This window comes from Elephas maximus, chromosome 24 (genome assembly GCF_024166365.1).
Source record: "Elephas maximus indicus isolate mEleMax1 chromosome 24, mEleMax1 primary haplotype, whole genome shotgun sequence".
Taxonomy (NCBI): Eukaryota; Metazoa; Chordata; class Mammalia; order Proboscidea; family Elephantidae; genus Elephas; species Elephas maximus.
Window position 1 is genome coordinate 32,830,671 of NC_064842.1, and position 21,060 is coordinate 32,851,730.

A 21,060-nucleotide genomic window follows, 5' to 3' on the forward strand; every position below is an offset into this window, starting at 1 on the left:
GTTGAGGTGACATCTCAACGTCAGATGAGAAGAGAACAGAAATGGGGAGGTGGAAATCACACGATATTTAAGAGGCACATGTGAACATCCTTTTAACAAACATTTATCAGGAAGCACCCACCAGGTGCCAGGCACTCTACCAGCAACACCGCAAGGCAAGCACGTAATAAAATAATTGACTTCGTTGCTCAGACAGGCTGTAGGGAGGCACCAAAACAAACTGATGGTATAATGCCTGCACACTTAATAGGAACAGGCCAGAAAATGCTGTGATTCTCAGGGCCGAATGGAAGTCAGAAATGCAATGTAACTGCTGTAGCCATGTTTATACCTGAATACACCTGCACTGGGAGTAGGCTAACAGCATTCATAAAAAATCTGTTCCCTCACTCACAAGCCTTCAGCAGGAGAGCTGAAACAAACTGGTAGATTAGAGCATCGGTTCTCAGCCAAGGCTGCCCATGAGAATCACCTGGGTGGAGCCTGGGCAGCTGTGGTTTTAAAAGCTCTCCAGGTGATTCAAATGTGCAGCCAAGCTCAAGAGACACTGGACTAGAGATATAAACTATTGCTCTGTCTACAGGAACGATCCCAGGAGGCCCTGGAGCAGAAAAAACAACAAAAGTTGCTCAGGAGCAGAAGGTAGAGTAACAGGACATATTTTCATCTCTCAGTCAAGAAGAGACCATCTGTGGATCTTACAGGTTGAAAACACAATTACAGGAGACCAGGCTGCCCCTCAGTGACAGGATAATATCTGTATGCCTATGAGGAAGACCAGTTAATACAACTATTATTCAAATTTACACCCCAACCACTAAGGCCAAAGATGAGAAATTGAAGATTTTTATCAGCCTCTGCAGTCTGAAACTGATAGAACACGCAATCAGGAGGCATTGATAATTACTAGTGATTGGAATGCGAAAGTTGGAAACAAAAAAGAAGGGTCGGTAGTTGGAAAATATGGCCTTGGTGATACAATGATGCCGGAGATCAAATGATTGATTTTTGCAAGACCAATGACTTCTTCATTGCAAATACCTTTTTTCACCAACATAAACGGCGGCTATACACATGGACCTTGCCAGATGGAATACGCAGGAATCAAATCGACTACATCTGTGGATAGAGACAATGAAAAAGCTCAATATCATCAGTCAGAACAAGGCCAGGGGCCGACTGTGAAAATAGACCATCAACTGCTCATATGCAAGTTCAAACTGAAACTGAAGAAAATCAGAGCAAGTCCATGAGAGCCAAATTATGACCTTGAGTATATCCCACCTGAATTTAGAGACCATCTGAAGAATAGATTTGACGCATTGAACACTAGTGACCGAAGACCAGACGAGTTGTGGAATGACATCAAGGACATTATCCATGAAGAAAGCAAGAGGTCATTGAAAAGACAGGAAAGAAAGAAAAGACCAAGATGGATGTCGGAGGAGGCTCTGAAACTTGCTCTCGAATGTCAAACAGCTAAAGCAAAAGGAAGAATTGATGAAGTAAAAGAACTGAACAGAAGGTTTCAAAGGGTGGCTCAAGAAGACAAAGTAAAGTATTATAATGACATGTGCAAAGAGCTGGAGATGGAAAACCAAAAGAGAAGGACACGCTCGGTGTTTCTTAAGCTAAAAGAGCTGAAGAAAAAATTCAAGCCTCCAGCTGCAGTAGTGAAGGATTCCATGGGGGAACTATTAAACGACATAGGAAGCATCAAAAAGAAGATGGAAGGAAAACACAGAGTCATTATACCAAAAGAATTAGTCGATACTCAACCATTTTAAGAGGTAGCATATGATCAGGAACCAATGGTACTGAAGGAAGAAGTCCAAGCTGCACTGAAGACAGTGGCGAAAAACAAGGCTCCAGGAATTGACAGAATATCAGTTGAGATGTTTCAACAAACAGACGCAGTGCTGGAAGTGCTCACTTGTCTATGCCAAAAAATTTGGAAGACAGCTTCCTGGCCAACTGACTGGAAGAGATCCATATGTATGCCTATTTCCAAAAAAAGGTGATCCAACTGAATGCAGAAATTATAGAACAATATCATTAATATCACACACGAGTAAAATTTTGCTGAAGATCATTCAAAAGTGGCTGCAGCAGTAAATCAACAGGGAACTGCCAGAAATTCAGGCCGGATTCAGAAGAGGCCACAGAATCAAATATATCATTGCTGATGTCTGATGGATCCTGGCCGAAAGCAGAGAATGCCAGAAGGATCTTTACCAGTGTTTTTATTGACCATCCAAAGGCATTCAACTGTGTGGATCATAACAAATTATGGATAACATTGTGAAGAATGGGAATTCCAGAACACTTAATTGTGCTCATGAGGAACCTGTACACAGATCAAGAGGCAGTTGTTTGGACAGAACAAGGGGATACTGAGTGGTTTAGAGTCAGGAAAGGTGTGTGTTAGGGTTGTATCCTTCCACCATACCTATTCAATTCTATGCTGAGAAAAAAATCCAAGAAGCTGGACTATATGAAGAAAAATGGGCATCAGGATTAGAGGAAGACTCATTAACAACCTGCTTTATGCAGATGACACAACCTTGCTTGCTGAAAGTGAAGAGGACTTGAAGCACTTACTAATGAAGATCAAAGACTACAGCCTTGAGTATGGATTACACCTCAACATAAAACAAAAATCCTCACAATTGGACCAGTAAGTCACATCATGATAAACGGAGAAAAGGCTGCATTTGCCAAGGATTTCATTTTACTTGGATCCAAAATCAACACCCATGGAAGCAGTAGTCAAGAAATCAAAAGACGCATCCCATTGGGCAAATCTCCTGCAAAAGACCTCTTTAAAGTGTTGAAAAGCAAAGATGTCACCTTGAAGACTAAGGTATGCCCAACCTAATCCATGGTATTTTCAATTGCATCATATACATGTAAAAGCTGACAATAAATAAGGAAGACCGAAGAAGAATTGATGCCTTTGAATTCGGGTGTTAGTGAAGAATATTGAATATACCATGAACTGCCAGAAGAACAAACAAATCTGTCTTGGAAGAAGTACAACCAGAATGCTCCTTAGAAGCAAAGATGGCGAGACTGTGTCTTACATACTTTGGACATGTCATCAGGAGGGATCAGTCCCTAGAGAAGGACATCACGCTTTGTAAAGCACGGGGTCAGCGGAAAAGAGGAAGACCCTTAAAGAGACAGATTGACAAAGTGGCTGCAACAATGGGCTCAAGCATAACAAGGATTGTAAGGATAGCACAGCACTGGGCAGTGTTTCGTTCTGTGGTACATAGGGTCGCTATGAGTTGGAACCGACTCAACAGCACCTAACAACAACAGGCTGCCCTTGACATGAGGAAATCCACCCCCACCCTCTCTCCAGAGGAAGCTTAATCCTCAGGCTGTGGTTTGTAGAGGGTCTCTCCTGGACACTGCTGCGTGTCAATTAGCAGAAAGGGCCTGCTGAGGAAGCATGACCCACACCAGTTTCCTCACTCCGGAAGGAACCCCTGCCTGGCCAAGCAACAAAGGGGCAGTTAAAGGCCTCTTCAGCTAAGCCCCTCTCAGCTCTTTGCAAAAAGGGAGCTGGTAAAAAAGGAAGAAACATGAGTGGAAAGTGGTGGCCACCGTAGTACTTACTTCTGAGTGGCCCAGCTCAAGGTAGCCTGAACCTGTGCTCCCAATTGGTTCAGGACTCTGCTGAGCGCTGGCTGCTGGGAAGGAAGCTGAAACTGCAGGGTGCTTTTCTCCTTCTCCAGGTCTTCTAATCTTTGTTTCAACTTCTCAGCTAGAAATCCAAAAGAATGTGAGAGAAAAAGAACCATGAAACTCAAAATAGATAATCTGGAGTCTCTTAGCTCCACTCCTCATTCACCTTTACGTTAATGATATAACACAAAGGTGATGGGTTTCTAGGCCAGCACCTTCATCTCTCAATTGATGGTTTTAAGAATCTTCTGCCTTTTCACCAACAGTATGGCCCTCCTACCTTTCATTCTTCTCTCAGAGGTTATAGTTCATGACCATCACACAGAGGAATACTTAATATTAATTATTTTTAAGACCATGGTGATCATTTGGGAGAAAATCTGCTAATTTTGGTGGATGATATATTATCAGTTGGAAAAAAACCACCACCCAAGGGTTCATTTGAAGAACATTTCATCACTACGACATGAACGAACATTGAAAACATTATACCGAGTGAAATAAGTCAGACACAAAAGGGCAAATATTGGATGACCTCCCTTATATGAAGTATCTAGAATAGGTAAATGCATAGAGACAAGAAGTAGATCAGTTGTCACTAGGGGCTGGAGCTTGGCTGCTACCCAAAAGGTCAACAGCTCGAATACACCACCCACTCCTTTGAAACCTTATGGGGGGTTCTACTCTGTCCTACACAGTCGTTTTGAGTCAGAATCAACTTGATGGCAATGGGTGGTAGTGGTAGGGGCTGGAGAGAGGGGAGAATGAGGAGTTATTGCTTAATAGGTACTAAGTTTTCTGTTTTGGGTGATAAAATTTTAGAAATAGTTGTGATGGATGTACAACACAGAGAACGTAATTAATGTCACTAAATTGTACACCTAAAATGATTAAAATGGCACATTTTGTGTTATATTTATTTTACCAGAATAAAATTAAAAAACAAAAAAGAATATTTCCTCAAAGGCTGTATATCAAGATGAAGCAGACATAGTTACAAAAGTCATAGAAACAATTGTTCAAGTTCTATCATGCTACAGATGACCAGAAACCCACTTCTGCAGTAAAGTAGGAAGACTTAGGTCTCCTAGGACAGGGTATAAACACAGAATCACTATAAAACAACTTTTCCTTACAGAATTAACTGCAGAAATTGAAATTCCCTCAGATGAGAACTCATCATAATGCTGTCATAATCGAATACCTAAAGAATAGGAAAGTTTCCCATAAAGCTATTTTTACAGAAAGGTAAGGACTGGGTTTAGAGATCTTATTCAGAGGTTGCATTGCAGTGGGCAAACTGGCTGCAAAAGACCTCTTTAAAGTATTGAAAAGCAAGGATGTCACCTTGAGGACTAAGGTGCACCTGGCTCAAGCCATGGTGTTTTCAATCGCCTCACACATGTGAAAGCTGGACAATGAATAAGGAAGACAGAAGAACTGATGCCTTTGAGTCGTGGTGTTGGAGCAGAATATTGAATATGTCATGGACTGCCAAAAGAATGAACAAATCTGTCTTGGAAGTATAACCAGAATGCTCCTTAGAAGCAAGGATGGCAAGACTAGGTCTCATATACTTTGGACATGTCATCAGTTCCTGGAGAAGGACATCATGCTTGGTAACGGGTCAGCAAAAAAGAGGAAGACCCTCAATGAGATGGACTGACACTGTGGCTGCAACAACGGGTTGAAGCATAGCAACAATTATGAGGATGGCAGAGGACCAGGCAGTGTTTCATTCTGTTGTGCACAGGATCACTATGAGTCAGAACCGACTCCATGGCACCTAACAAGAACACTCCAGAGAGCTTCCCTCCCGGTGGTCCTGGCTAGGCTGGTGTGCTCCTAGTATGTGTGGGGACTGTAATCCCACTTACCCCTGGCAGCAGGTGGTCCTGAGGCAGCAGCCTAAGCTCCTAAGTGCCTATTGCTTGCAAATATATCCTTTTCTAAGTACGCCATGAAAACTAAATGTTCTGGTGACCCTATCTTAGATCACAAAACTCCTTTACATTCCTATGGCCCTGCAGGCCATTTTCCAAATAGGCCATTTCTTTAAGACTTAATTTTAAATTAAAACGCTGTTTTCACAAGCTTATCATTTTGAACAAAATGCTTTGAACAAACCCTTTTCTAATATACCATCCGAGAGTTAACACTGTTTGTCGATATGACAAATCTAAAGTGGCCTCAGCCCTGGTGCTGGCCCATTCCCAAGGAGGAAACATGGGCAGATGAAAGACGGCCCCAGGTTTCTGGAGCAGCAAACCTGTGTGTCTGGAGATGGCAAGTGAAAGCCTTCCCATAAATTTTCCATATGTACTAGGAACCAATAGCCAGAAATTTATTAAGAAAATTTACCTAGAATTCATCCTAACTATACAGAAAAGATTATCTACTTAACTGTTCAATACCAGCCCACAATAACTACCAGGGCTCTCAATTTATGCTGCCTTCTTCAGAAGTTATAGCTAAGGTTAATTGAGACACCACACTTAAAATACACAGTGGACTCTGGTCTGACAAACCTCCTATGATAACATTAAAATGTACCTGTTCCTTAACAACAAACTTTAGTCTTTTTTAACACATTATGATTTATTCCTTAATACTTTGTTGCTGTATAAAATTAAAGCATTGGCAAAAAAAAGCAATAAAGTTCTTACCTTATATGCTCTAAAATAACACATTAAGATGTCATAATGTAATGGTAAAGATGTGACAAGATGCTATCACATAGAGGTGAGGAAAAAATCTGAGTCTGTACTGCAAACTCTACCATTTTTAGCTGTTTGATCTCCAAGTTACTTAACCTTTCTAAGCTTCAGCTTCCCAGTGTGTAAAAATGGGGTTAATAATAGCATCCACATCATAGAGTTTTTGAGGATTAAATGAGATAATCTATGTAGAGCACGTAGGACCACTTACTAAGTATCCAAAAGGACCGGCTCTTTGTAGTAGTAGTAGTACCGGTATTAATTACTGGCCTGAGAGTGTTCACAATAAATTTTAAACCCCAGCCTGGTCTCCTTCTGCCTACACCATGTCCTAAACTATACCCTCCCATTGCCAGATAAGAAGTCCTCAGAGAATGCAAGCTGACCCTTCAAAATAAAACACTCGAAATGGTAAAACCCACCCACTGCCATCAAGGTGATTCCGGCTCATGGCGACCCTAGAGGACAGAGTAGAACTAATGCCCCATAGGGTTTCCAAGACTGTAAATCATTACAGGAGCCAACTGCCACATCTTTCTCTCATGGAGCGGCTGGGGGGTTCAAACCACTGGCTTTTTAGTTAGCAGCTGAGTGCTTAACCACTGCACCATCAGTGCTCCTCTAAAATGGTAAATCAGGGGCCAGAAATCACATTCACAGTGAATTCCAAAAGAAAACACAAATTATCTCAGGAAATACCATAATCAGCTCTGTTCTACGTGGCTACTCTCCTTCGCAAATGTGACTATCTAAAGTTATTTTTTCTTTTATTATTTAAAAAGCCCACCAGAAAAGTCACCAGCAATTTTAGTGCTTCAATCATTCTCTCTAATCTCTAAATTATCTCTTATTCCAGCATCTCTTGACTATTAGGTCCTAGGGACTTCCACTACAACATGCACCATCAGCTCTGGCTGGTTTCAGGGTTTAGTCTATTCCACTTACAACCTGCAGGCAGATGATACAACCTTGCTTGCTGAAAACGAAGAGGACTTGAAGCACTGATGAAGATCAGAGACCACAGCCTTCGGTATGGATTACACCTCAACACAAAGAAAACAAAAATCCTTACAACTGAACCAATAAGTGACATCATGATAAACAGAGAGAAGATTGATGTCATCAAGGATTTCATTTCACTTGGATCCACAATCAACACCCATGGAAGTAGCAGTCAAGAAATCAAACAGTGCATTGCATTGGGCAAATCTGCTGCAAAAGATGTCTTCAAAGTGTTAAAAAGCAAAGATGGAAACCCTGGTGGTGGAGTGGTTAAGAACTACGGCTGCTAATCAAAAGGTCAGCAGTTCGAACCCACCAGGCACTCCTTGGAAACTCTATGGGGCAGTTCTAGTCTGTCCTATAGGGTCGCTATGAGTCAGAATTGACTCGACGGCAACGGGTTTGGTTTTTTTTGGTTACCTTGAAGACTATGGTGTGCCTGACCCAAGCCATGGTGTTTTCAATCGCCTCCTACGCATGTGAAAGCTAGGCAATGAATAAGGAAGACTGAAGAAGAATTGATGCCTCTGAATTATGATGTTGGCAAAGAATATTGAATATACCACAGACTGCCAAAAGAACAAACAAATCTGTCTTGGAAGAAGTACAACCAGAATGCCCCTTAGAAGCCATAATGGTAAGACTATGTCTCACATACTTTGGACATGTTATCAGAAGGGATCAGTCCCTGGAGAAGGACATCATGCTTGGTAGAGGGTCAGCAAAAAAGAGGAAGACCCTCAACAAGACAGACTAACACAGTGGCTGCAACAATGGGCTCAAGCATAACAATGATCATGAGAATGGCGCAGGACCTGGAGGCGTTTCATTCTGTTGTACCTAGGGTCGCTATGAGTCAGAACCAACTGCACGGCAACTAACAACAGCAACTATCCCATTTGTACAAAAGACCACGAAACTCTTTGCTGAACTAGAAATTAAAAGAAAAGAAAGAGAAGCCACAGAGATGTATGAAAGGAAGTGACAAATGGAAGAATAGACTGAAGCCCAAGACAAAGGCAAACACAAAAGGGAGTGGTAGAAAAAGTTTGAGGAAAGTCAAGATAGTCAGGTGAATAGCTGGTGAAATTCTCAAGCAAACACATAGGAAAAGAAACAGTAGAAAATTTGGACCTTCTTGAGACCACTGAAAGTAAAAATGGAGGAACGTGAGTGACCATCTGGGGTCACAGCCACAGAACCTCTCTCCGACTGCCTCCCCTCCTGCTTTGCAGGAGTCATTCTTTCTTCCCACCCCTACCCCCACATACAGTAGTAATATTTGCTTTTTTGTCCATTTTGTTTCAACACAGTTTAATATCAATCAGAGTAATTCTTTGGTACATTGACATGGGGGGCTTGATTTTAAAAAAAGACCTTCCCCACCTCCTACCCCCAGGGCAACCAGGATTAGAAGGTGCCACCACTGGTGCTTCTTCTGTCCCCACAGCCTGTAACTCAATGTTTCGTACTAAATTGTGATGGTTAGAAACTTCAGGAATAGTTCATAAAAATCATCCAATTAAACATGTTGCTTTAAGAAAAAAAGGATGAATCCACTTTCCTGCCTCATCTCTCATAGTCCTCCCATCATTTCTACATACTGCTGACAGAGCGGCCTTCCTAGAGTCTCTAAAAAAGCTAGGTCCCCCAAATTACACCCTTATTCACTTATCAGATATTCCAGGAAGAGGGAACTCCCAGCCGGTGCAAAAGCCCTGAGGTGGATGTGCATTTCACGATTAAACAACACTTGTCTGTGGGGTGGACAAGGACAAGAGTAGAAGGAGATGAGGGGAGAGAGGTTCTAAGGTAAGCTTGATCATCACTGTCTAGAGCCATTGTAAGGACTTTGCTATTTACTCTGAGGGAGATGAGAGCCACATTTTGGGTTTTGAGCAGAGTGCAAGGACTTGTGTTAGAACAGGATCACTCTGGCTGCTGTGCTAAGACTAGGTGTAAAGGGCACAGCCCCCAGACCAGTCACAAGGTTATTACTATCATCTAGTCAACATCTAATGGTGGCCAGGACATAGAAGTAAAAGTAGAGGTAGTGAAAAGTGATGGAATTCTGGATATATTTAGAAGAGAAAGCCAACGATATTTTCCGACCATTTGGATGCAGAAAACAAGAGAAGCAAATAAAAATCAAGGGTAACTACAATGTCTTTTGCCTGAGCAACCTGAAGGATGAAGTTACCTTTATCTGAGATGGAGGAATCGGCTGTTCCCTCTGCCAGAAATGTCTCTCTCCACATCTCCCCTGGCTAATCCTACTCACCCTTCAGATGACAGCAGAGGAGTCTCCTCCACATGGAGGCCTTCCTTGGCCCCCGCCCACCCCATCAGGTAGGCTCCTGGTCTACATTCTCCCTAGCACATTCCATACTTGCCTTTCACAAGGCTCATCACACCTGCCTTTACTTGTGTCTCATGCATCCATGAGACATTTTGTAAATGTCTCCCCCTGTCCCAGTAGCGCATGTGCCCATGAGAGAGGAATCACATCTACCACAGTGATCACTGTTTAACCTGCACCTGGGACACTGCCTGACCCAGAATAAGTGCTGCAAAAAATGTGCTCAATTAAACTAGATTTCCTTGTTTTGTGTATTGTGTTATATATTTTTCATAAGCCACTCTAAATCCTTTTCACTGGTAACTAAGTGAATATAGAACATAAGACTCACCAAGTCTAAAATCAAATTCTCTGCCTGACTCCCAAGATTTTACTCTTTCTTCCAAAGGCATAATCCCTCTCTCTATCATCCAGGCCTAAAGCTTCATATTCTTTCACTCATCTTTGTCCTGTGTTCCACCTCCTGGTGATCTACCTTTTTGGCATTCATCACACTGTTGCCTTCTTTTCTATTTCCACTGCCTTCAGTCTAGCCCAGGTCATCATCACCTTCTGCATGGATGAGGGGCTTCCTTGCCTAATCTCTCTCACTCCTTCCATCATTTCTACACATTGCTGACAGAGCAACCTTCCTACAACTCAGACTTGTACAAGCTAATAAAGTGATGAATAAACAAAGGAATGAAGGAACATCTGCCATGTCCTGGCACCATCCCAAGCACTTCCATATATGTTGTTACCAAATGTTCTCAACAACCTGGAGGACTCCACATGGCCTCCAGAGTGAAGACGAAACTTCTGCACCTGCATTCAAGAGCACTGGCAATCTTGCTCAACCTCTCTCTCTCCTCTCACACTAACACTCTCTACCTGGTGATACAGTGGCAGCATGCTATTGGAAAGAACATGAAACCACAAAACTAATAATGAGGAGACCTGAATTCTAGTATCAGCTTTGACATTAACTACAGAAAAACCAAACCCGTTGCCATCATGTCGGTTCTGACTCACAGCGACCCTAAGGACAGAGTAGTACTGCCCCATAGCATTTCCAAGGCTATAAATCTTTACGGAAGCAGACTGCCACATCTTTCTCCTATAGAGCAGCTGGTGGGTTCAAACAAGTAACCTTTTGGTTAGCAGCTGAGCACTTAACCACTGTGCATCCAGGCCTCCTTGGTATATAATATTTGACAAATCAGTTGCCCTGTTTGAGTCTCAGTGTTTTCACCAGCTAAATGGGAGTAATACCTCTATAATATGTTCAATGAAATAATAGTTGTTATTAAATGACAAAAAGGTATATTGGAGACAAAGAGGGAAAGGGAAAGCTTCAACCAGAGTAGCTAGCTTTACCCATATAAAATAGATGGTATAATCTAGTGTCAGAAATCACCTAATTTCCTGAGCAATAATAATCAGGATCAGCACAAAGCTGGTTCTTATGAGGTAGAAGTCAGACATACCTCCACTTTCCACCTTCTAACACCAGCCATTTCCCCCACGGTACTCTCTACTTCTCTGCTGGGTTAGATAATTCATTGTGATGGCCTTATAGAACTCAGGCCATACTCATAGTTATGTGGTTTATTTGGGAAGTAACAGGCTACAACTCAGAATCAGGATCAACTTGTAAGTAACAGGAAAAACTCGAGATTAGGATCAGGAAGCACATAGATGAGGTTTGGAAGGTTCCTCCAAGGTGGAGAGCACACCTCTCCTTTCTTCACTGCAGGAGGTCTTCCAACCAGGACAGCGCTCTCAGCTGCTCTCTGCCAGTAGCAGGTCCATCTCTCAACCATGCAAGCCTGCCTTTCTCTCTGCCATGTAAGCAGGCAGGCCCTTCTCTCAGCCGTGCCTGCCCCCTTTCAGATGTGAAGGCCTCTCTGCCTTCAGCTTCCCCACTGCTAACTGGCCCAGCTCAGAGCCAGTGTAGCAGCTTGCTCAGCAATCTTAACTGCTTTCCTAACAGCAGCATTCTGCTGTCACCACCAACTCTGCCGCAGGGCCCCTTCCAGGCCTGTTGCTGCTGGCTCCGCCACAAGGCCCTTCAGGTCCTCTCATTGTTTCAATGTTACAGTCCTTGACCCATATTACAGCTCTTTTAAGAGATTTCTTGCCTCCCTTTTCTGAAAAACCTCTGTGGGGTTGGCCGCCTATATAAGCAAACTCCTTGTCAATTTCAAGGCATGGCCCTCCCAGCAGAGCCACAGACTGACCAATTCCCTCGGTGGACTGCAAGTCACTCAGTCCTACTGGGTGGATTTTCATGTCACTATTTGCATAGCCAATCAACCAAACCCTGCAAGATTTGTAAAACAGGCCAATCACGGAGCAAATTGTAGCCCGGGGCCAGAAAAAAAGTATCAAATCATCAAGTTGTTTACAGATTACCCAGGAAATGCCAATGAACAGGGGAATTCCCTGTAACAAACTCTCTGAGGAAAAACCAACCTTGGACTTCTCCAAAGGACTAGGAAAAGGTAACTCCTTGGGGTTTAGGGCAGGAAATCTCCCAAGCTGTTTTTCTAAAGAACCAAGCCAACAGGCCACATAAAGGAACTCACTTTACCACAGATGGTATGGAAAAATGGGGAGTATCTGAAAATGATGGAAAATAGGTCTTTTTCATCCTCCAAATGCCTTGCTTACTAATCATTTCATTATTCATTCAATTAACAAATAATTTTGGTAACTCAAAGTTGCTAGGTCATGTGACTAAAAGATGAACATGACACATTCCTGTTTTGTGGCACTCAGTGACTGGGGACAAGGATCAAAATTATAAATAGATCTTCTCTTCCTGTGCAGAGGAGTTGGCAGCAAGCTGCACCATCAGTAAGGTAGGTGGTCATGCAGAAGCACCCAGGCAGTGTAGCCACCACCACCTAAGAATTCAGAGTGCTGAGGGGGTGTGGAAGGCCACACAGAGGCCTCCGGGTGGCATGCTCAGAGATAAGCCCACCAGTGTCTGATATGACACACTAAGAGGAGAGGGTCAGTAGTGGAGTAGACAGCCAGGACGGCTGGGAGGCAGGTTACACTGAGAAATAAATAAAATGATTCAACAAGTAAGTAAGTATATGAGGATAAAGACAGCTATGTTTCTTGATACTGGAGTATGCATTTACAGTCATGGAAAGGGGGACGGCTAAGAGAACTTGGATGTGTTGTTTTGGAATCTGAAGTACTGGAATGGACTAATGGTTTTTAATATATGTACTCACAGATAGATAAGGAAATAATTATAGCTATATGTGTGTTTACATATATTGTCTATCTTTATCCACTGAGAAGGCCCGGAAGCAGTGACACCCCAGTAACAATGAGCACACAGATTTTGATCTCTAAGTACTATCCTCTATAAAAGAAATCAGAATTCCTTGCAGAATGGCTGATTCTAAGGCTGAGGCGGGGCAGTACAAGATGAGTCTAGAATATCTTGTGCAAAAAAAATTAAGAGAGTGCTCAAAACTTGATAGAGACATGTCAACAGAACATAGGAGTCACCTTGAAGAAGTTCCTACTTGCCAACTGTGGGATTATTTGAGAATCAAGTAAGTATCAATAATAATGAAGTACAATCCATTGAATAAAACAGGAATCCATGAATCCATGCTGCTATGGGTTGAACAGTGTCCCCCCAAAATATGGATTAACATCCTGGCCTGTGGATATAATCCTATTTAGAAATAGAGGATTCCATGTTATGTTAATTAGGTCGGACCCAAGTAAGGTGGGTTCTAAACCTAATCACTTCTGAGTTATAAAAAAGAGCAGAGTAGACAGAGACACACACGGGGAAAGATGCCATATGAAGGCAGATGCATCTACAAGCCCAAGAACTCCAAGAATTGCCAGCTACTAGAAGCTGAAATAGACAATTGAAGGATGCCCTGAATTCAGACTTCTAGCTCCCTGAACCGTGAGAAAATAAGTTTCTGTTGTTTAAAGCCACTGACTTGTGGTATTTCTATTACAACAGTACTAGAAAACCAAGACACATGTTAATAGAATGCCAACTATTAAAAGAACCAATGGAATGGAGGTTTGATGAGGAACAGAATATTGGTGTAATGTTTGGATATCTCTCCCACAATATAGTAATCAATTACCAAAGAAAAAATGGTAACTTTGTGGTGGAGACCAGGGCTTAGAACCAGTTCATTTGGGTTCAAACCCCTGCTGAGGATTTGCATTTCTAACGGGTTCTCTGCTGAGAATTTGCACTTCCACCCCAGATATACTAATCAGAATCTACATTTTAACAAGAGCCCTAGGTGATTCTTATGGATAACTTCCTGGGAAGTTGTTACAAATACAAATTCTCAGCAGGAAACTCGTTAGAAATGCAAATTCTCAGCAGGGGCTAGAACAGAAGGAACCTGTTCAAAGCCCTGGAAGAACCCTGGAAGCCACCAGCACAACCAAGTTATCAGGGTTAACATCCAGTACAAGAGGGTCTACATTGTGTACCCTCTGATGTAATGCACCAGGAAGTGTACAGCATCATTTCAATGATGTTTTATGCGGGTCCTGTCAAGACAGCATCCTGAATCTAGTCAGGTTGAAGGCTGTCCAACAAAAGGTAAGGCCTATACGCCTTAAAACTTCCAAGGGCATAAAAGGCAGGGAAAGACTGAAAAGCTGTTCCAAGTAGGAGGAAACTAAAGAGACATGATGACTACAGTCGATGTTGCTCCTGAATCAGAAAGGAAAAAGAGACATTGTTGAGAGAGTTTGTGAAATATGAATGAGGTCTCTAGACTGGGCAGAGGCATTGTATCAATGTTGACTTCTTGACTTGGAGAGTAGCAGGTTGGTGACACAGGAGAGTGTTCTTGTTTGGAAAAATGCACAGTGGAGTATTTAGGACAATGGGCATCACGTATGCAGCTTGCTATCAAATGGCTAAAAAAAAAAAAAGATTAATGATAATGGATATGTATGTCCAGATGGGGAATATGAGTGAGGCGGGTATAGAAGTCCTGCCTACCATACATGCAACTTTTCTGTAAGTGCAAGATTATTTCAAAATACATTATTTGTTTAAACTGTAAATAGATAACCACAGCACTACGAATGCTATGTCTGTGAATTTTGTATTCTGTCCATGTCCCCTCATTCGGGTGAACCCTGTGGTACCTTTAAGAAAACCTATTCTGTTCTCTGTTTGGCTCAGTGGTTGAGGAAACATAATTCACTTTCTCTGACTTTTTTTTTTTTAATCCTCTGCAACCTTTCTATAGACATTGCTAATCTGATTTTAGTCCATAGCATTGTGGAGAATGCTACAGACAGCAAGTGCTGAATAAAAGTGGTTGACCAATTGTACGACAAAGAGAAAAGCAATAATTTTAGAACATTTGGTCGCATTTTATTAATACAGTATAGCTGAATAGTAAAAACAAACTCAAAGTTAAACAAGGAAGCTATCTCTAAGCACTAAGCAAAATAATGCATTAAAAAAATTGGTCCTAATTGATATGATATATTCAATTCATAAATCTAAAATGCTTTATGTGTAGAACCTCAAGCAACAGAAGTGCTAACCATCATCTCAATTGATTTTGAATTCAGTAAATGTTTTTTTTTTTAATGCCACCATAACATATTTATTAGTGTTTAATTGAGGGTCAGTTCTCATCTGCTATTCCTCATCACACTGGTAAAAAGTGCTCGTTCCCTGCTACAGTACGGAAACGGAGTGAAAGAAAAGTACTTTCTACATCTACGAATAAATAAGCAAATAAGCATTTACAGAGCAGCAAGAACTCTTAACACATAAAAACATTCTGATAAACAGATTCAATTCCTACTTTTTTTTTTTTCATTCTACCTGTGGGATGACAGAATGCGTGGTGCAAACCTTATTCTGAGCGGTGTGGCCATTGTACATTCCAAACGGGCCCTTTGATGTTAAGAAGCAATCAATGTCCTCATGAATCTTCATGAACCAATTTCTTCATGGCCATTCTAGTTTTATAATGGCCAAGAAGTGCAATTCATCGAGAGCTGAATATTCTAATAATTCCACATTACCATATACATCATGTGTAGATGACCAGTTTACAAGGAATTAGAATGTAATAAAATGCATTTCAAACTCACCTGAACACAACTGAGCCAGCTTTGACATTTCAGTAGTTTGTCAGGTTCATTATCATAAGGATCAGCCATTGTTGGGGTACCGAAGACTTCAAGCATAATAATCATTTTTGAGCATCTACCACATGCCCAGCACTGTACATACATCATAGCTGATCTTCACAACAATTGCAGAATAGGAATACAAATGCAGAAACTGAAATTTAGCAAATTTAAGTAGTTTGCTCAAGGCCTCACAGCAAGTTAGTAGCAAAGTCAGAATTTGAACCTTGATCTTTTCAGGAGCCAAAATCAAGGTTTTTTTCTACTATCCTTCCCAGAAGCCATCCCTGAACCTGCTCCTATAGTCTCCGCATTCACACAGAGATAAGATCTTATTTGCCTGGCTCCCCTGAGAGACACTGAGATCCACAGAGTAGGCACTGAGCCTTACTCATCCTTGTCTCAGTGATATCTAGCTCAGGGCCAGGCATACAATAGGCAACTGGTAAATGCTAAATAAGTAAATGAATGAATGTTTTTGTTTGGGTGAGTACTCTACATATAGAAAAGTAGCAACCATTTTACGAGCTCTTGCTATGTGCCATGCACATCGTTATAAAAATATTCAACCATTTATCCTCACAGTGACCTCATGAAGGAGACATGGTTAGTCTCACTTTATAGATGAAGTTTAGAAAGTTTAAGACATTTGTCTAGGTTAGTCACACAGCTATGTGGATTCAGAAATAAAACGAAGTCTGACTCTTTTAAAGAACTTGTGTTGTCACTGTGCTTTATGGGGAAGACCGCATTCCTACAGCCTGTAACACCAGCCATATCCTGAAAAACAGGTGAATGCACTGTAGCCTGTCGACTTATTTTCCACTTTACCTGCCTCTTTCTCACAGAAGGAGAGTACAACAAAGTATTTGGTAGCCAAAAGAAACAAGCAAACAAGATACTCTCAACAGTGGGAACAATCTCACATCCAACTCTAGGGAAATGGTTAAGTAAATTACGGTATATCCCCACTCATGGAATGGTTTGCAGCAAGTCAAATAACAATTATGAAAACTGTGGGGAAATGTTTTAATATTATCAGAGGAAAAAATGGGATACAAAATTATATATACATATTATCTATACTTTGTGATTAAAAGTATATTTTTTAAAAATCTGACAGGAACTAAGAGTTTTGATGACCAGTGAATATGATTATAAGTCATTTTTTTTTTTCTCAACTTTCAAAATCATCTGTAAGTTACCATATACCTGATAAGGGCCTAATATCCAATATGTATATATAAAACTTCTACAACTTAATAAAAAAAAAATTAAAAAAAAAACAGAGAAAGAGACAAATAACCCAATCAAAAACAGGCAAAGGACTTAAATAGACATGTCACCCAAAAGGAGATTCAGATAGCCAACAAGCACATGAAAAGGTGCTCAACGTCTTTAGCCATCAGGGAGATAAAAATCAGAACCACAATGAGATACCATTTCACTTCCACTAGAAGGGCTAAGATTAAAAAAAAGGAAATTAACAAATGTTGGTGAGGATGTGGGGAAATTGGGACCCTTATCCACTGCTGGTGGGAATGCAAAATGGTACAGCTATTGTGGAAACAGTGTGGTGGTAGCTCAACAAACTAAAAATAGAACTACCATATGACCCAGGAATCCCACTCCTAGGTAAAACAAAATCCTTGAAAGCAGACATTTGTACATGAATGTTCATTGCACCACTATTCACAATAGCCAAAGCTGAGAACAACCTAAATGTCCATCAACAGATCAATGCATAAAGAAAATGGCAGCATGGTGGTTAAGTGCTTGGCTGCTAACTGAAAGGTCGGTGGTTTGAACCCACCACCCACTCCATGGGAGAAAGATGTGGCAGTCTGCTTCCATAAAGATTACAGCTTGGAAACTGTGAGGCAGTTTTTACACTGTCCTGTAGGGTCACTACGAATCAGAGCCAACGCAAAGGCAACGGGTTTGGTTTTGGTATAAAGAGAAATGAAGCCCTGATACATGCTACGACATGGATGAACCTTGAAAACATGCTGAGTGAAAAAAGTCAATCACAAAAGGGCAAATATTGTATGATCTTACTTATGTGAAATGGCAGGAATAGGCAAACGAATAAAAACCAAAGTTTATTAGTAGTCACCAGGGGTGGAAAGGAGGGAGAAAGGGGGAGCCATTTTTGGGGAAGCAATGAGTTTTTGCTTATGGTGACTGGAAATTTGGCATCAATTAAGGGTAATAGTTGCACAACAAAATTAAAGTAATTGATTTCACTAAACTGGACAGCTAAAAAATGTTGAACTGGTAAATGTTGTCATATCTACTTTAAAAAAAAAAAGCAGCTGCTGAGCCTGCTTATGTACAATCAAACACCTCATAGGATTTGTTTTCCTCCTTTGGAGATTTAAGGACATGGTTTTATGGGACATCGCAGTCAATTGGCCCAATAGTGTTTTTAGTGCTTCTGTTCTACCTCCTAGTTTGTTGCATAGTGCCTTAAAAGCTTGCAAGCAGCCATCCAAGGTACAACAATTGGTCTCTATTCACCTGGAGCAACAGAGGAAGAAGGAGAGGGAGGAATCAGAGGAGAAACTGGAATGTATGTCTAATTTCTCCATGAACAACTGCCTCCTTTACCATGAGACCAGAAGAACTGGATGGTGACTTGCTGCCATTACTAAACTTTTTTATCGAAGATTCTATAGAAGAATTCTGATCAAAAGGGGGAAAATGTGGAACTGAATTTCAGATTCTCAGGGAATTCAGACTTTCTGAGCCATTGAAGCTGGATGAGCCCCCCAAAATCATTGCTCTGAGATAATTTTTAAACCTTAAACCAAACTATCCTCTGAAGTCATCTTTAAACCAAACAATGTGGTTACTGTTGGCAATTCCAACTCATGGCAACCCCATGTGACGGAGTAGATCAAGAGTTTTCTTGGCTGCAATCTTTACAGGAGCAAATCACCAATTTTTCCTTCCTCCGAGCCGCTGGATGGGTTTGAACTGCCAACCTTTTGGTTAGCAGCCAAGCACTTAACCGTTGCACCACCAAGGCTCCTTAAACCAAGCAACCGTTTAGCTTAGTTAGTAAAGAATGTCTGCCTTGAGCATTGTGCTCTTTTAAATAATTATCTATACGGAATTAAACTGACAACAGCAACTTGAATGGTTAGATGAGAAGCTTAGGGGCAGTGCATTTATCTAAGCGGTGGTGGACTAATTTGTAAAAAGATGGCTAGACTCGTTCCACAATGTGAAGAATGTAATCAGTGTAACTGAATTGTACATGTAGAAAGTGCTGAACTGGTATATATATTTTTTGTGTATATTTTCACCAAAAAAATAAAAATGAAATTTATTTAAAAAATCTTCTGTACAATCTTAAGCTGTTTATTACTGAGAAAAATCATCATATTTTTTAAATAGCCTACTGATCACTTCATGCTACTCTTTGATCTCTGTATAAAAAGGAAGATTCGGTTTCCTCAAATTCTTAGTGCTAAGCTGCTTAGGGTAAGCTTGGTTTTCCTGGGTCATAGATCTTTTTAGTGAGCACCAAAGAGGACTTCTAGAAATGTTATATTTTAAGCTTGCCTATGTGTGGAAAGAAGACTGATAAATCATTCTTAGTTGCAGTATAAAACTTAGTTGTGGTATAAGCATTCGGGGGAGATAAAAAATTCAGGAAGACAAGCAGTAATTTAACTGTGATATTTGCCACTCAGCACTTAGCCTATTGTCCTGCTCTTGATACATATCTGTTTGTTGATTTGCTTTGAAATATTTCAGTATTCTATTTTGGAATATTTTCTTGGAAGCAGTTTTTCTTCCTTAGTAACAACTTAGCACATAAAATAGTTAAATTGTGAGTAATCAAAATAGCAAAAGTCATGAAGCTGCCAGATATTTACACCAGTTCTTGGTGTGTCATATGACTAGCAAGCTCGCTCTGTGTGTGTGTGCACGTGTGTGTGCATGTGGCACACATGCATGCACACATGCACTGTCAGTAGGCCTGTAAAATAACGCTTAAAGTTGCAATATTTAGACACATCAGAAAACATACAAAATTCCTCAGGATCATGAACCTCCAAAGGGATGGTCTCAGTATGGGTCACTCCAAAATACTCTTTGCCCCAACTTTCTTTCACCAAATGTCAATCACCAAATAACCTAGGGAAACAGCTTACCAACTAAATTTTGGTTACTTTTTATAAAACCATCAGATTTTCAGAACTACTAAACCTTCTCTAAAGTGTGTTTTCACAGATGCAGTGGGAAACTGATCACTATATATATGTGGGCCATGTTCACTGTTCAGAATCTGGGTTGGCTGGTTCTCCACACACAACTGCCTGAGGGAAGAAGAAGTTTGTCAGCTTCCTTTTGAGCTCCATGGAACGTGCCCCACCACGACTACTACCATCAAGAACACTATCACCACCACCACCACTACCACTCCACCACCATCACTGCTATCACCACCATTACCACTACCACCATCGCCACTACCACTACTAATACCATTACCACCATCACCACTACTACTATTACCGCTACCAGAACCATCACCGCTACCAACACCATTATTACCATTACCACCGCTACCATTACTACCACCACATCACCACTACCATTACCATTATCATCACTACCACTACCACCACCATTACTACTACCATCACCAGTAACACTACCACCACCACCATCACCACTTACACCACCACCATTACCACCATCCCACCAACACCACTACTACCACCACAGCCACTCATTACTACCACCACTGCTTATACCACCACACCTCCACCACAGCTCCAATACTACTACCATCACCACTGCCTTTACTGATTATATTAGGAAGAGAGAACCAGCCAACTTTCCAGCTATTTATTAACAAATATGAGACAAAAGCACTTACCCGAGGAGAAACATTCTTTAGATCATTTCCAAACAGGTTACAACTCAGAGGACACAAAAGAAAGAGGAAAAGTCACTCAAAGGCACAATGAAAAAAAGTTTGAAAGAACACACACCAAGATATTAACAGTGGCTATCTTATCTCTGAGCCATAAGGATTAAAGTGACTTTTTTTTCTTTAATGGATATTTCTGAACTTTCTAAATATTTTTACAATAAGCATGGTGCTTTAATAATTAGTTC

General features: G+C 41.1%; 1 protein-coding gene across 3 annotated transcripts in view; it reads right to left on the minus strand.

Moving 5' to 3' along the window:
* Positions 1-21,060, minus strand: part of DISC1 (DISC1 scaffold protein) — a 417,270-nt gene that overhangs the window by 280,017 nt on the left and 116,193 nt on the right. For all 3 annotated transcript variants that reach the window (XM_049868319.1, XM_049868320.1, XM_049868321.1), the window contains exon 4: positions 3,625-3,772. In XM_049868319.1, the coding sequence (XP_049724276.1) occupies positions 3,625-3,772 (148 nt within the window). The remainder of the gene's footprint in view (positions 1-3,624; positions 3,773-21,060) is intronic.